Below are 17,330 nucleotides of genomic sequence, written 5' to 3'. Positions count from 1 at the left end.
CTATTTTTAGCAGAATACAATGTAGTCCATATCTGGCAGTAAAAATTTAACTAGGCCCAAGCAGACCCAATAGTTTGGCAACTCTAAGACAATGTCAGAACTTTTTTATTGTTTCTGTCATTTCTATTGCCCAGGCTTCTCTTGCTGTAAAGACAGGGGGTCAAAGCAAAAAATATACCGTTTCGGTTCCGGTACAGGTTCAACATGCTCCAATTTCGTTTTGGTTCAGTTCCAGTTCACAGAAATAAAATTTATCACGGGTTTGCAAATTCCGACGCAGTCCTTTATCCTGCCCCATGGCAATATGCTGGATAGTTATATCAACTTGTCTGCATGGTGTACAAGGAAGTTTCATCAAAAGGAGGCAGAAACTCACAAATGAATTGCACAGACATGGGGAAATTTTCATGTACATATTAGAGATGGAAGTAATTAGTGAAAATCCCTGCTGCAGCATAAGGTTTGCATAGCTCCCGCACTTGTTAGTGTGACAGCAGCAGAGTCAGTTAATCTTCATTTTGCTTCAGTTTTTCACTAGAGGACTGGTAGTGAGCAAACTGGTGGGATCTTATCTATTGTGTCGAAGACAGTGCAGATTCATTGTATTACATAAATTAAAACTTCAAACTTCTAGTCTGTAGTATTGAAAGAAGTCATCATTTGACATATTGCTCAGTTAGCTGATTTTTTTATAAGCAGGTGAAGACATCGATGCTTCTGAATAATAAACAGGGATGATTGGTGCATAAACACGCATCAGTTTTCCTTGCGCATCTGCTCGTGGCTCGTAGTCTTGTGCTGTCTAAGGATGGACAAAGAAATGAAAAGCATGCACATAGTGCCCTATGAATAATTTTTACAACTTGAAGAGCGTTGTACTCTACTTGGCTAAGCACGAAACATGCGTTGAACCATGCCACATAACATAAGCAGACTTCGTGTGCCCTTTACAGTCGTGGTTACTATGAAGGTTACCGTAAGTCATGCTGCTGAACTTGATGATATCCTTCCTCAAAGACATCGTCTTTTCCGCTCTCCGTGTTTATTTAGTTTAGGAGCAAGTTGGCTTAACAACAGAATTGAGTGTCAGCAGAAATATTGACTCTGCAAAGCCACTGATTTTTTGGCACGAAACACAACTGGCATGGCCGACTTAAGAAGTGCAAATGTCTTGGCCATAGTTACTGGCACATACTTTCATTTTCACTTTATTTTTTTAAAGGCCCCACTGGGGGGGTATTACATAAGGGGCGGGTGCACAAAAATGAAAAGACGTTAACCATTCAAGATGAGTAGTGAACTCGTACAGCGTCAATGAAGGCGCAGGGTTGGTGATGGCCACGATGACATAGGGAAGGCTGTTGCCCATCGCCTATATCCATTCTCGCACACAACGCAACTCGTGGGTTGTAATAATCTGCTAGTTTGTTGTGCCGATTGAAGTAGTTATTTAAAGAATCGTGCAAACTATTGATCACCCGTTGTCACCTTATATCTCTGAACCGTTTTGTACTGAACCAGTAACCATAATCTTTTATTTTATTTATTTTTCATATTCCTGGTTCAGGTTTAGTTTTAGTTCAGGCTTGTTGTAGAAATATTGGTTTGAGTTTAGTTCTGCCCAAAATTGCTGTTTAGGTATAGACCGTTTCATCGGGCGAGGAGGACGGCGCGCGGAGAGCCTTTCCTCCTCTCTGGCTTGGGGCCATGCGGCGCAGCGCTGCTTGAAAGTATTGCTGTCGCGGGCTGCGAAACGATTTCGAGATGTTTTAGATCTTACTTCGTGAAATTTACGCCATGTTCGTTCATATAAGGTCGTCAAGGAAGCCTTTTGGTGCACCGGTAACTACGTACTGTAGGCAGAAATATGTCTTGGGGGCACAAAAATGTGGCGCGCATAATCAGCCGTGGTGTACGCGCATTATCAGTCGCAGTGCGTGTATGTGTTGTTTACTATTTTGCTGATATCGATTTTAATTCAACAACGAAAACCGGGGTCTCTCTGCATTACCAGCATTAAATGGTAAATCAGCTCACTGTCTGATCGATCGGCGTAGGGAGTAAAACATAAAACATAAGAGCGCATGCTCGTGCACGGCCAACCTAAGGCAACCACGAAACATCTGAGCGCCAGGCGCTATCAAATATTTGTGATACACTGGCATCGTTCTCACGCATTTCAAATCTAGTATGCTTGAAATTGCCATATGTCTACGCTAGCCTTGCTGCATGAGGCCCATGGTTCGGCTCAACACAGCGATCACTGCGGTTGGTGAGCCAGCACGATACATATATAAGCTGTGTGCTTCGGCGTTGCCTTTTTGGCCTGTATACAGCCATAATATATTAGAGGGTTCGCATAAAAAGAATGCGATGGCTATTTTTGAGCGAAAAATTTCTGTAATATGTGTGAGTGCGTCGTAGAGAACTGAACGAACACAACCGAAAAAAAAAAATTTCGGTTATCAACCTCTTTCTCTAAAAAGCAAGCGAAAACGGGCTAACGCCACACAATGTTTATAAATATATAACCGCTGATACCGTATGCTTGAACCATGCGCTATATAGAACAAAGATATCTGTAATCCAGCACCTACTACTGCTTAGGACGCTCGCGCAGTTCGTAAACGGTCGCTTTGCTGGACAAGCTTAATTCAGACTGTAAGGTATGCTGCTATTACTAGCCAAAACTATTTCATTCATGGGTGGAAACCCCATCCGTCCAACCAAATAGTAACGCAATGTGACCTGCAGTGAACAGTTTGAACGCTTGTCGAAGTATAACAGCACAGCTCCTATCGTAGCAGAACGGTACCCACGCTGTTATGACCATTGTGTATGTTTCATGGCTCCTAAACTGCAGCTTAGAAATAGAGGATAATACTGCAATAAGGTCACATTAGGGATTGGAACATTCAAAAATACACAATTGATCTCCGAGGCTAATTGTAGGCTCAAATAGGCGCATACAAATCGCTCTGCGTGTTCCGTACACCTCAACGCCAGCAGAAATTCTGGCCATGACGCCTTAAAGCACTTCAGCACGTCTCACAGAACCGTTTACCACATAGAAGATGCACATCATACTAAACAGACCGCACGACCGCGAAAACAAACGCCAGAACCTACAACTGAGCATATACCTGCCATGCAAGAGACCGCTTTCACCCAAGCCAGTATGGTACTGCTCATAGGCGACGCCACTGCATTCACAATATGGCGGCGCCTACAAAAAAAAAACGGTCTGTGGTTTTCAGTTTGGGTTCAGTTTCGCACCCTGGGTAAAAGTTACCCTTTTGGTATTGCTGACAGGTAATTCACTTACACAGCTTAACCTATTTTGCTCATTAGTGTTACTTTAGGTATGACTCTGCCTATACTCTGCCACACTTGGCACAGATATTAAAGACCACAATGATGTACTATTTAGTGTTACAGTTGTAGTGGCCAGGTGGGCTTTTTTTGAGTAAGGGACAGCAAGTGGGACGTCTCTTATTTTTAAGAAACATCGTCACGGCAGTTTATTTATTCAGTAATACCTGTCGCTGGGCTAACCAGTCCATCCTGTATTACAGACCATAAGAACTATGGCTACTTAGCGCAAATCAACCTAAAAATGAGGCAGGAAGGGAACAAGGTACTATCTGCGCTAAGTGGCCATAGTTCTTATAGTCCTTAATGTAGTATGAACCTACTAGCCAGCCCAGCAACAAGTACTATACTGGGTTACATTTCTTGTGCAGTGGGTTCTACTATAGTGCTCGCCTTGTTTCTTCCCCCCCATAATGTTTATTGGGCACTGGGCGATTTACGCGAACTGGCCGTAGTTCTTATGGTCTGTAACACAGTGCATTTATTATATGGTAAAATGAATTAACAACCTATATAGGCTTCGTGTTCAAACTGTGAACCACCTGTAGATGGAATTCCAAGTACACAAGAACATGGGTGACTAGAGACCATCTGCATTGTACTTCATGGGAATTAAGGCCTGCATGAAAATTGGGCTAGTTTAGATGTTCCTTCACCTTGTCATGCGGTCCCATCGTCCTTGTTTGCTGCATCCTTCCATGGTTGTCGGTTGCACTTGACACATCATCAGATGTAATTTTATTGTCCCACTGTCTACGCATAGTTTGCTGTACAGCTCTGCTTAGTATGAGAACCCAAAAGAAGTGGCAGACAAGGGCTTCTGTACTGGAACAAATTTGTAGCCGCGTCATTCCCTTTCTTGCCTGCTATATGTAGTGGTCATTAAGGGTTACGGACTAGGTAGTATATGTATATGTAGTCATTAAGGGTTACGGACTGGATCCCAAGGGAAGGGAAGCGTAGCAGGGGGCGGCAGAAAGTTAGGTGGGCGGATGAGATTAAGAAGTTTGCAGGGACGGCATGGCCACAATTAGTACATGACCGGGGTTGTTGGAGAAGTATGGGAGAGGCCTTTGCCCTGCAGTGGGCGTAACCAGGCTGATGATGATGATGATGATGATGATGATGATGATGATATGTAGTGCCTTGTCTTGTACGGCCTTACTGACAACCATCTGGGTGTTTTCCTTGGAAGTGGTGAAAGGGTATGGAGACTTGAGCACCGTACTTTTGTATGTGTAGTGCGCCAACGTTTGCGATTGTTGCAGTGTGTGTGTGTTTGGGCCATGATGCAGAGTGGCCAGCCATCTGGTGTGCCACCAAACCCATTTGGCACCGGAGTGGGTGGTCTCCCAGGCTTGGCGGGTCTCAACCTGGGCACGGGCACCTTCGTGGAGATGCAGCAGCGCATGCAGAGGGAGGTGAGGACCAGGATGGCAACGGCATTGTCCTATTTGCGATTTTTCAGTGATGGCTACTATTAGTTCACTCCCCGATTCGTTTTGATCTTCAGCAGTGTTGCCAATGGCTGTCGCATGAATCCCACAGTGCCTGCAGTTTATAAAGAAAAAGAAAGATCAGCATTAAGTGAGGAATTAGACTCCAAATTTATTTATTTATTTATTTAAAGATGTCCTTACAGGCCTCATATGAGGCATTGGGTAAGGGGGGGCGTTACAGTAGTAATAAGAGTATATAGGGCATATAACAAAACATAACAGGCATACATTATTAATAGACAGTGGAAAACATTGTCAGTGTAAGATATTAAGTTTCGGCCACTCCACCGTTGCTGCAGCAGTGAATACTGGGCCTGGAGAGCATGGTCGTGCCGCCAGCTGCGATGATTGTTGATTGACTGATACCGTGCTCTGCAGCCTATCTATCTGTCAGCATCCATCTGATAGAATAAAAATAATTTAAGAAAGTCAGCAGTAAGATGCGAAAGGCAGGATAGAAAATAGGTGGGGAGAGAAAAAAGGCAAGTGTCTGCCATGCTCAATCACCAGGGAGCAGCAGGTCTATAAATAAACGTGTGTTACAGTCATCACTCAGTGGCGTTTTTCTGATTAAAAACAAGTTGCTCACACGCATATGTGGATGTTTGCTCAAATTAATGATGCACAAAATAATGCAAGAGTTGTTGCACACAGTATTCTACCAGCTGTCATGCCACTGCCTCGAATTATAGACGTAAATGTCACTTTTCTGTTTTCTAAACAAACTGTGTTATTGCAACTCCTTGTTGCTAGAGGAATCTGGCTCATATAACATGAGTTGTGCAACGAAGGTGTGGGAAGCTGCTTCTCATCATGGAAGTTATTGTGTTGTACGTTATTGTTCTGTGCATTTTTGCATTGAGAGCTGACAGCGGTCCTGCCGATTTTGCAGTAGATCTAGCAATTTTCATCTCTCTATGCATTCACTAATAAAGGGGGAAATCTGGTGACTCTTCACGCAGTAATGTGCCCTCGCTATGTTTGACCCATGTGCCCTTGTCTTCTCTGTCTTCCGCATGCAGCTGATGAGCAACCCCGACCTGCTGCGGCAGCTGATGGAAAATCCGTTTGTCCAGTCGCTCATGTCAAACCCGGACTACATGAGGCAGCTGATAGTCGGCAACCCTCAGATGCAGCAACTCATGGAGGTGAGCAAATTTACACCCCTGCAAAGGAGGCTCGTACATCTGCCGGCACACAGACAGTTTACTTTTGGTGGCCGTTGTCATGGTTGTTGTAATCCGGGAGTAGGCGTTCCTTGCTTCAAGAACCCTGGGTTCAGTGCCGTCCAACAGCCACCACGTGCGGATTCGGTGCAAATTCGCATGCAGTTCAGTGCTGGACGTAGATTTGCACTTTTTTGTATTTAGAGGAAGAGCAACATTGGTTTTACAGCATGAATCAGTGATGTGTCTTGTCATTTTTTCTTTGCCTTGTTTAAGGGGGGAGGTGGCGATCAGAGCTAACTTTTTTGTTCTTTGACCTAGAGCAACGAAATTTGGCAGCCACACTCAAAAGTATCTTAAGTAAAGAAACATGCAGTTTCATTACGATACCTTGACTAGTTTTCAAGTTACAAAATGTTACATGTGTTCCGTTTGTGGAAAACCTGGCACTGTAACAAAACATGCCAGGGAGCTGCCTGTAGTTTTAATCTTCGCTCAAAAGAGCACTACAGGGTACAACAGTTCCAAAATTTTTTTAACTGCCTTATTTTTTTTTACACAGAACATCATGTTCACTTTTTCTAATTGTACCAGAACTTGCCATTCACAAATTAGCATGCAGAATAACAACTAAGCCCTCAGAAAGATATTGAAGACTGTCATACCCTCAAGCACACTTCAGGAAATACATAGAAACAAACAGGATCAAAATTGGTCCAGGCATTCCCATGCTACCCTTTCCACAGACAATGCAGAGTGCCCAAAACACACTTTTGAGAAAACGTCTCTCAAAGTTTTTGGAGCAGTTCACATCTCTCAAAATGCATCAGTATTGTAGTTTTTGCTGTCTTTGCTTACAGGTGACTTCTTGGGTCTGTGCCCTTCGATCCGCGCAGATTGAGGTGCCGATGAGCAAAGTACTTAGCCGCACAGTCCGAGGTGCCAATGCACAATATGCCTAGTCGCGGGCTCAAGGAGTCGACACTTGATGTGCTTAGTCGCGCACTTCGAGAGGCCGCTGCACGAAATTAGTAGCCGCGGGCTCGAGGAGTCGATACTCAGATGTGCTTAGTCGTGCAGTCCGAGGGGCCGAACCGCGAAGTACCGTATTTACTCGCATAATGATCGCACTCGCGTAATGATCGCACCCCTAAATTTTGTCGTCAAAATTCGATTTTTTTTTATTTCCCGCGTAATGATCGCACCCCGAACTTGCCGCAGCGATATGTTGTGTGCTAAGTCTAGCTAATAATGATCGCGCTGATCGCGCTTACCATCTGTCGAATGCTGCGCGAACGACTCTTCAAGACAAGCCAACTGGCCTGCACGCACCAAACATTCTTAAGTAAATGCCTCATTTCATTACTGTCATCACTTTCCGTTCTTCCATGACAAAATGAGGTACAACCAAACTTGCCTTTATTATGGGTTGGCTTTATAATGGTTGATGTCAACAAAATAAAGGCGCATTTCAATCCTTTTCATCTGCACTCATGAGCACGCAACAAATCGCGCGCGGCAATGATAGTAGCCACGTTTACTCTGATACGTTAAAAGTGTACCCTATTCATACGCCGACGCTTGTAGCACAGCTAAGATATTCACCCACCCTTAGCGGAAACTTGCCGTATTAGGATAGTAGTGAAGACAGATGCCGCAGTTTCCGCAGCACGTCGGCCATGCATTTCTATGTCACTGGCAGCTAAGCGCGCCCACCTGTTTCTGTCCCCTCAAAGTGGACATGGCTACGTTATTGCCGCAAACTTGCCGATATTAACGATATTATTCATCACTGATACGGAAGAAACTGTTTCAATGCACGTAATGTACTCACGAGAAGAAAAAAAAATCGCGTTTGGCACGTTCGGCTTGCTCCGCCAGCCGCCATTTTTGTTTTGGTGTCCTGCACCCGCAATCTTGCATCCCGCAGCAAACGCGGTACGAAAAAAAAAATTTTTTTTTCGTGGGAAATTTAACCCGCGTAATGATCGCACCCCTGAATTTGTGTCAATTTTCCTGACAAAAAAAGTGCGATCATTATGCGAGTAAATACGGTACCTAGCCGCGCAGTCCAAGGTGCCAATATGCGAAATGCCTAGTCGCGGGCGTGAGGAGTCAACACTTGATGTGTTTAGTTGCTCAGTTCGAGGGACTGACGTGCGAAATGCCTGGACGTGGGCTCGAAGAGGCGACACTCAATGCACTACATAATCACGCAGTCGGGAGTTTCCGATGCCTATTTGTTGTGCTTAGGCGAGGGTTTGAGATATCCACACGCGATGTGCTTGATCGCCGAGTTGGAGACTCCTATGCGCAAAATGCTTAGCGGCGGGTCCGTCGATTGCATGCGCGATGTGCTTGGTCCGAAACATCGAGTGCTGAAAGGCTTTGCCGCGTGTCCGGATTCCATGCGCGAACTTCGGTAGCGATGTTCGCGTCGCTGATGCTCGGTATGATTAGCTGTGGGTCTGAGACGTCCAGAAACGCAGGGATCGGCCACGCTACTGCAATGTCCGTGTAGCGCCCGTTTTGACATGTCGAGATTACGGCCAGTGGAGACTTCCAGATTCGCGAGGTGCAAAGAGCCGAGCAGACGACGCGAGCGCTAGACCAATGACGAACCGCGCTGGAGTCACGTGGCGGGCGCGGCCAATCGCAGTCTCCGGCACGGCCTTCAATCATTTGCTTTTTGTGCACTTGTTTCTGTATGGAGGAGGTAGCTGAAGCAGCAAATTTGAAGACGGAGAAATTTGCTTTCCAACAAGACCAAGATGGCGGCGCTCGGTTGCGCCGTTCCGGAGATGTGGCTTGAAAAATGCTGTTCTTTATTTCTATGAAATTTTGCGCTACCTTGGCTGATGAAATAAATTTTTTAGAGCACTTCTGCGTGGTTTGCAGTGATGATATTTCAGAATCAGATAGTAAAAGAGTAACAGAAATTGAAAATGTAATTTAAAAAATTCAATTTCTTGGTAATTTTTCGAGACGCGAAAGCCGCTTCCCCCCTTAAGTTGACTAGCTGGATAATTCAACAAATTTCATCGGTCCTTTTGGGTTTGAATTAATGGGAGTCGACTGTACGCCCACTTCTCCCTGCTTTTCTCTTATATCTTTTCTCCCTCATCTTGATATAGGACGCAGCCACTGTCATACTTTCTGCACAGTGCCTATTGTGCAAGTCCTGTAGGGCGCTCGGTGTCAACGCATAAGGTGCTGTACAAACAACGCAGACAACAGGACTACAAAAAGGCGACAACACGGGCACTGTGTCCTGTTGGCTGCATTGTTTGTTCTGTATGTCGATGTTGAAGCAATTATCCCAAATTAGCAGTCATGTACGTAAGGGGCCCTTAGCTATCTCACTTCCATGTTCTTTGAAGTACCGTATTTACACGACTGTAAGTCTACTCGAATGTAAGTCGACCCCCCCCACATCGCGTGACAGGAAAAAAAGAAAGAGAGCATACCCGAGGGCACATTCGATAACGAAAATTTATTAGTAGCTGACATGGTCACTGGACTACTCATCTTCACTAGTGCTACCATCGTCATCGTTGCTATGGTCCCACAGCACGTCGTCGTCCAGCGAAATTTCACATTTGACAAACGACCGCACCACAACATCTTGTGGAACAGCAGCCCACGCCGAATTCACCCAACAACACACAGCCATCAGGGAGGCTCTTTTTACAGGTCCGGTTGGCGTAATTTCGCGGTCTTCTGCCGCCAGCCACTCGTTGTACTCACGGCAGAGCAGGTCCTTAAAAGGCGAAGGTCCAGGCTTCTTTCATGACCATGTCGCACTTACTGGCAGGGACCAATCACGCATTTCAGCGGCATACGCTGCAAGCTTAGTCTACAGCTCCGGAAAGCGTCCAGACTTCGGCACGTGGGAAATTTCTCGCTTGCCGTCGCAGGTGAAAATTTCGCTTCGTTGCAGTCTCCACCCTTGCACCAACCGTTCAGAAAAATCGAACTTGCGGCCCGCTGCGCAGTGATTTGTTTCTTCGGCGTAAAGGATGGCAGCCCTCTTGAATGCTGCTGTGAACGAGTACCAAACAATTAGTGGGCCTGGAGCACTCGTGACGACTGAGGAGGCATAGAAGTAGCATGAAGTAGCACGTAGCCGGCAGTCAAGTGGAACGCGTCAAACCAATGCCTTTCAACAGGGAAAGAGAAACCCGGGAGCGGTGTCTGCTCTTCCATGAACTACCGATACTCCCCGCAAGCGCCGCCGTTCTGAGGGTGCCGCCGCGAATGGAAACAGCGGCGCTTCCATCAACTGTCGACACCCCCCTATAATTGTTGCGTGCACTGTAAAACTCTCAAAAATGTTGAAAAACCCTTCCGAAAAGCGAACAAACACGCAGGATAGCGAAAAGCTATGGGTAGGGCCATAGAGCAAGCATAAAATTGTAACTACGTTGTAGCTCCCATTGGTCTTGCTTTTTTGGTGGTGCCATGTTTTGGTTTCAATTATAAGTCGACCCCCCCCCCCCCCCCCCCCACCTTCAGATTTTCAAATTTAGAAAAAGTGGTCGACTTACAATCGTGTAAATACGATATGCACAAGGCATCTCAGTTTTTACTGGTTATGTCAGACAGATGTCTGCTACTGCCTTGACCTGGCTGCAGTACTAATACCGTACTCCTTTCTGTTGCTTTTGCTGTATAACACTGGAGGCTTATTTGCGCATAGTATTTAACCCTTTCAGGGTCAATGACGTAGATATACGGCGTCGTGAACAAGCCTAATATGGGGGTCGATGCTGTATATTTACGGCGCCGTCTGTACGTTTGAAAAAAGCACGCCTATTTCCTACCTTTTCTTTTCTGGCATGTGCTGCCACTATGTGGGAATACAATTTTTTTCTCGTGCCTCCCTCTCTCTGTTTTCGTTGCATGGTTTGTTTTAGAGCTAGTTTGCTCCGGCGTGTCTATATACTACCACTCGGAAGTTGGGGCGCACACTCAGGCGGCGGTTTCAGCTTCTTGCGCTCACAAAACTGATGGCTATCTCATTACTAATAATCGCTCAAAGGGCGATTCTCGTTCGTTTAGTGTTCACAGGGTTGTTGCGCATAGGAAGGATGCCGCCGTACATGCGTTTCCTTTTCTTTTCTTTCTTCTTTTTTGGAGACTCATGAAAACTAATTGCCTCTGGTTGGCGATAAGATGAAGATTAGCAGAGGTTTGTCACATGTTTTGCTTTTTTGATGGGCACACAACCACACAGTTTTGAGTGCGCTCACCTATGCAGTTCGGTTACGCTATGGACGTAAATATTAGTGTAAGAGCTGGAGCAGTTGAGAGTTGCGAAATACCCTCGTGTGCGCATTTTTTAAGCCTTGAACTATGTGTATAACAATGCATCACATTTTTAATTCTTATAAGTTTATTCCCATTTTTTATTGTTGTTATTGATTAATAAAGAGTACGTATGTATCGGTGCAAAATATATTTTTCTCACTTTACTGTCACCCTAGAAAAATGAAGGTAATTTTTTTTCGAAACAGGTCCCTCAGAGGAATTGTAAGCTGCAATAAAAAAGTCGACCCTGGGCGGTCGCATATGGCGAAAAAAATCGACCCTGAAAGGGTTAATGACTGCAGGATTTATGCTATAACGTCAAGGCATAGGCTGTAAGTAAAATATGTAACGGAATGTTTATGTGATTCTCCCTAAACAGAGAAATCCAGAGATCAACCACTTGCTGAACAACCCCGAGATGCTGCGGCAGACCATGGAGATGGTGCGGAACCCGTCGATGCTGCAGGAGCTGATGCGCACCCAGGATCGAGCCATGAGCAACATTGAGGCATGGGCTTGTTCTAGTGCTTGCTTATGGTGGATTTCCATTTGAAAACTCAGTGTAAGGCTGTTACAAGGTGCACTTCTTTTAACTAACGCAATTATGGGACATCTAAAGCTGAATCTGTGAGGCTTAAACCCTTCAGGCACCAATTTTTTTTCTGTCCAACTGTAAGAGTGTGTAAATACAGAATAGTTTATTTTGTATTTTATCAAATCAAGGAAAAAAAGAAAGGCTCAATATTGAATAAAATATCAATACAGTTAAACCTGGATATAACGAAATTGACAAATGCTTCAAAATTTTTGTTACAAAGAGTTTTTCTTTAAATGTAGTTTCAGCATGAAAATCCAAAAAAAGAAACGCACAAATTAAAGTGCGAACTGGAGGTGAACCTCACCCAAAACTCATTTCAGTGGCAAAAAAACTAATTTTGCTCTGTTACTTGTTTGTGAGTGATGGCAACACTGAAAACGCTTGTAAAACAAGAAACGCAGCACTGCTCCAGCATCGTCTAGCGAGCCCGGGACGAGGCGCAATACGTCAGTGGCATCCAGCATTCACAGAAGGTAAAGCACGTGATGAACCAACCTCCGAAGATCCATCGTCGTCGTCACTGTGATATCGGACATTTTCAACCAGCGCCTCATTCAACATCTCTTCAGTAATGGCGGTGCAGTCGTTCGCATACAAAAAATCGCAAAGCTGCACATTGTTTGGGGCTGCTCTATATGCGCGCAGTGAAACCAAACCTTCGGCGAGATCAGACAGGCCAGAAGGATGTGACTAGATGAAGTGACTGGATGCGTGGACATAGGAGCCGATTCGCATGCACTCACGGCGTCAAAAACGAAGGGCGAATGACATGATTGCGGAGAGAAGAGAGAAAGAGACACCACAACTCACGAGGCACTGAAAGCTACTGTTCCTTTTATTCTTGTAGTGTCTTCTGGTGTCGGCTTAACTAAGTGAAGTGTAGAGACTTCTGCAGCAACCAAAGAGTGGCGCTGCCGGTGCACTGCCGGAGTTGCCGGAAACCGCAAGTGGCAGCAGAATTACTCGGCACTAGGATGAGGTTTGAAGGGAGAAGGAAAGAAGGGCATGCCACGTGGTCAGAATTGCGTTGCTGGCTTGAGGGACGCAAGGGGTGCCTCAGTGTGCCCGCACACCAGCGTAGTCTACGTCGTCCCTTCGTGCGCTCTGTGCCAGCAGCACTCTGCAGAAGCCCCACTGTTGCCGAAGCTGCGTGCGCGCCATGTGCAATGACACCGCTTTGCTCTCCGTCATCGGAGTGGCAACCGTGGTAGATGCATGCAGCTGCTGCTCTTGCTAAAATAACAAAATTTGGGGCAAGATCATAAAATGGTAAGCGGGGAAATTTATTTCAAGGGTGTATCCCAGTGCCACTTTGTTACATAGAGGTCACAAATACATTTGTTCCTATGGACTAATGGTGTGGAATTCACGTGACTTGATCACCACTCCACACGTAGCAGCGGGCTACGGTAATGGTGGATACACACGACGGGTGGCACCGCGAAAATCTGTTCCACGGACGCTTATTCCGCCGCTCGTCCGGCTGCTAAGTGCATCCAGACGACGGACGGAGTGAGCAGGCGACAGCACCAGAAAAATAGCCCGAAGTGACTGCAGTCCACCTCGAACCTGTGAAGTCGTCGTCGTCCACTGTGTGGCCCGTAACTTTCAAACTGAGGCTTGTATTTGGTTTAAATTTGTGTCCAGAAGCTTTGACAGCAAAGTATTTGTGATGAGTGGGCACCGTTTCCGAAAGCCATACTCAGATTCTTGGCGTGTAGGCTTAGAGTGGCTGTATTGGCTGAGCATGGCCCCGAAGATGTTGCGGCGGCCCGGGCGGATCTCAGTGGCTGTAAGTTACAAATGTTTGCTTGTTTCTACTCACTCTAGACGGCACGATCAGTGTGGTAAAGACTTTGTCATACATGTTTTTCACTCTGAATGAAGATGGAGATCGAAAGGATGCGACAGTTGGCCGCAGTGGCTGTTGTTTTGTCCGAATTGGATGATGATGAGTACTTTCTTCATCGAAAAAGGTCTTGGCAAAAGGACTATATTGCCAACAAGTGTATCTGTATACAAAATTACTTGTACCGAGAGCTGTTGGTCAGTGACATTGTGGATTTTTTCTTCAGTTGCTGCCAAATCGTCTCTTTCGCTCTCGTGTCCGCGTAATCGGTGAGAGTCATGTCCCACAACGCGGGGAACTGCTCCACGAGATGCAAGAAGAAGAAAGTTGCCTCGTCGCTCCAGTTTTTAGCAGTCGCTCTTGTGCAAGTCGCACGCGCAAACAGGCACGAAAGGTGTCAACAGCGATGAAGCTGTTTCAGAAAGGTCCCAAAGCTATGCTTGTTGCCAGACTGTAGAGCCTGCTAGGCTAAATCCGCAGAATTCGACCCCCAGAATCTGGATGCGAAAAATAGCTCGGCATTTTCACTCCGTGGGGGTTGCGTACGACGTGCGGACGGCATGAATCTGTGATGTGTAGTCATGTGATGCGCTGTCCGTCGCGGAAAGACTGATTTAATCCTTCATGTGGATCCACCATAAGGAACAGGCACCATCCACGCTGTTTCATTGTCAGGTTTCACATGATGTGCCAGCTGTCAGAAAATCTGAAATCTGATTGTCATAGCAATGCTTGCTACCCCCCCTTCCCTCTCCTCTCTTTCTTTGTTCATCCACCGTCACTCACTTTCGTTTGCGAAGCGGTTTGTCAGCTTTCCGAGTGTTGCATGGCTGCTGTGAATTTGTATTGATTTAGCATCAAACCGTAACTTTAGTTGTAGACGCCCGATGAAGCAGCGCCAATTAGACCTAATGGCATAAGCAGTGTGGCTGTGGCAAAATTTCGCTGCTGGCCAATCGGGTAACGGGCCACAAGCCGTCACGAAATGCTTGCTGCTAGTATGTTGTTATGGGTGGCCCATCTGTGATCATTCCCGAGATAATGCATGCGGGTTAGATCGACGGCTGTCGAAGCAACATGAAGTTCACAGGTGTGTATTCGCGGCTAATCAGCCCAACCTTGGCACATGCTTTCGCATGTTCCGAGTTATGTGCTTCTCTTGTAGCCATTCGCTCTTTGCATCTCATTGTCATTTCAATCAGCCGTGTCGACCCGGCCAAACCTTGTACTGACAGAGGTGGTCCTGGCCGACGTGGCCGCTCTGTGTGTGTGATTCCCGCATTGACCTGATGTTGGAGAACGCTCTCAGTGACTAAGTCTGCCACTCTGTCGGTCGGGATGGGCTGTCTGCAGCCTGCTCAGCGCTCCTTATGTACCAAAAACCAAGTGAAACGTTCGCTTGGGTGCCATTGAGAACGAGGCACTCCGTAGCGCACGTGACACTGTGCGGGTATCTACACTGAATATATTGAACATTCTAGAAATTGAATAATTGATATATGATTTGCAAATCAAATTATTTGAATATTCAATATTCGTTTGACTCGGCAATATTTGAGTACTCGCACACCCCTAATTGAGAATGTACTTTCAAGACCTCTTTCTTTTATCAGAATTGTGATACCGGCAACTTACGTTATAAGCGGTCTATGCTGTATTACAGCGAGCCTTTTTGTTGAGTTCCAACACCGAAGGACAGAAAAGGATGAGGGCTGTCCTTGTGTAACAGTACGACTTCTGACAAAGACGTAACCATTGAACAGGCAAAGACAGATGTTGTCCTTGACAAGGGCAAATGTTCTTACTAATCTTGATCTTACTAAGTCACTGCGGCCTTCCCTGTTTCTCTGCAGAGTGCTCCGGGTGGCTACAATGCCCTGAGGCGCATGTACACGGAGCTGCAAGAGCCCATTATGAATGCGGCCCAGGAGCAGTTTGGGGGAAACCCATTTGCATCTCTGCTTGAAAACAGTAAGTGTGTGCTTCCAGTAACAGTAGATGGAGGGGCAAGGTGGCTGTTTCTTTATTTAGCTGCGTGACACCAAGTTCAAAGAAATTGCTGCTTTCCAAAAGAAAATTGTGTCGTATGTCTAAAGTGTCACTTTTACCGAGGATACAGAGATTGGGGCTTTTGTAAGAAAATGACATGAATGTCTGATGGGATCGGTGGCCGCCATTGTGAGAATATGTTACCGCCACCTTAATGTAACACGTCCCATTTAAAGAAAGGAGGAGAGGGAGAGAGTGGGGGGCAGGTTGGCGCACATCTCCTCTTCTAGCGTGGCAGTGGCTGGGCTTGGCTGTCAGTGTGACTGAACGCAAGCGCAGCCCGAGCGCCCTGTTTTAGGTGTAATCAGCCGCATGTGCAAAGAGCGGGCGTGACGAGATGGCGTGGCATCGTGTGCACTGTCTTCCGGCATGTTTAGTACTGGAGCTTGCATAATCTTGAGTTTTGCAGATACATCAGGCTGCTGGTGAACGGCCACGCCCCTCTGTACTGCCTAGCAATTGTAAAGTTGCTACCCAGCAGAGGACACCATCCGAGGTCATTGAAGCAGCTACACATTCATTATTTCAATTCTGAAAGAATTGTGTAGCTTCTACGATTTTCTCTGCAGCCATGTCCCTATGTATCTATTTCACCTCTTAGTATAAAACAAACATAGCCAGGTTAGTAGAAGGGTATAACTTATGATGTTCAATTTGCTACCTGTATTGGCCGCGTTCTGATGAAGGTGCAATGCAAAAGGCGCTCGTTTTCTCTCTACAATGTGTCCCTTCTCATAGCTCATGTGTTGCTTTGGGACCGTGCACCACAAAATTCATATTGGAATTTTTTCTGTGCGCTACCTTGACATGTGGGCCTGAGGGGGGGGCCATGTGCAGGCACCATGCCACCTTGTCAGTGCAAGTTTCAGTGTGCTAAAATACTAACGGGACATCACAGGATGTCTTGTTATTTGTGGGCAGACCTTGCTTATCGCCTACAATCTTGCTTCCTTGGAATGCGGAAGTCAAATTGTTTGCCCCCTTGCAGGCACGCAGTCAGGCAATGCACTGCCGGGCCAGTCGCAGTCATCTCAGGGCACGGAGAACCGCAACCCGCTGCCCAACCCCTGGGCGCCTGGTGGTGGTTCGACGGGCCCCGGTGGCAGCACGGGCACGAACGACGGAGGCAGCACGGGGGGCACCAGTGGGACTGGTGGCCTTGGAGGCATGTTTGGCACGCCGGGGATGCAGAGCGTCATGCGACAGCTGGCCGAGGACCCAAGCCTCATGTCGAACATGATGAATGCACCGTACATGCAGAACATGCTTCAGACCCTGGCCTCCAACCCGGACATGGCCAGCCAGGTGAATACCAGATTTTGAATTCAACATAGGTGCCTCTGTGTATGTGTCTGAAGAATTGCAGCAACACAGTAAAACAAGCCTGATGTACGAGGTTAAGCCAGTAGCTGCTACCCGAAATGTGGGGCTACTTTATTATATATTGCTCCTCTCAGCTCTTGGGTGACTCTATATGACCATGTGTG

The 17,330-nt window shown here is 46.3% G+C and overlaps 1 protein-coding gene across 2 annotated transcripts in view; it reads left to right on the top strand.

Annotated features, from left to right (window-relative positions):
• Positions 1 to 17,330, top strand: part of Ubqn (ubiquilin) — a 60,824-nt gene that overhangs the window by 16,912 nt on the left and 26,582 nt on the right. For both annotated transcript variants that reach the window (XM_075685776.1, XM_075685775.1), the window contains exons 6-10: positions 4,668 to 4,793; positions 5,894 to 6,019; positions 11,727 to 11,855; positions 15,648 to 15,765; positions 16,832 to 17,148. In XM_075685776.1, the coding sequence (XP_075541891.1) occupies positions 4,668 to 4,793; positions 5,894 to 6,019; positions 11,727 to 11,855; positions 15,648 to 15,765; positions 16,832 to 17,148 (816 nt within the window). The remainder of the gene's footprint in view (positions 1 to 4,667; positions 4,794 to 5,893; positions 6,020 to 11,726; positions 11,856 to 15,647; positions 15,766 to 16,831; positions 17,149 to 17,330) is intronic.

The sequence above is a fragment of the Dermacentor variabilis genome, chromosome 3 (assembly GCF_050947875.1).
Source record: "Dermacentor variabilis isolate Ectoservices chromosome 3, ASM5094787v1, whole genome shotgun sequence".
Taxonomy (NCBI): Eukaryota; Metazoa; Arthropoda; class Arachnida; order Ixodida; family Ixodidae; genus Dermacentor; species Dermacentor variabilis.
Note: the sequence above shows the minus strand (reverse complement) of the source record. Positions and strands in the feature narration are given on the sequence as shown.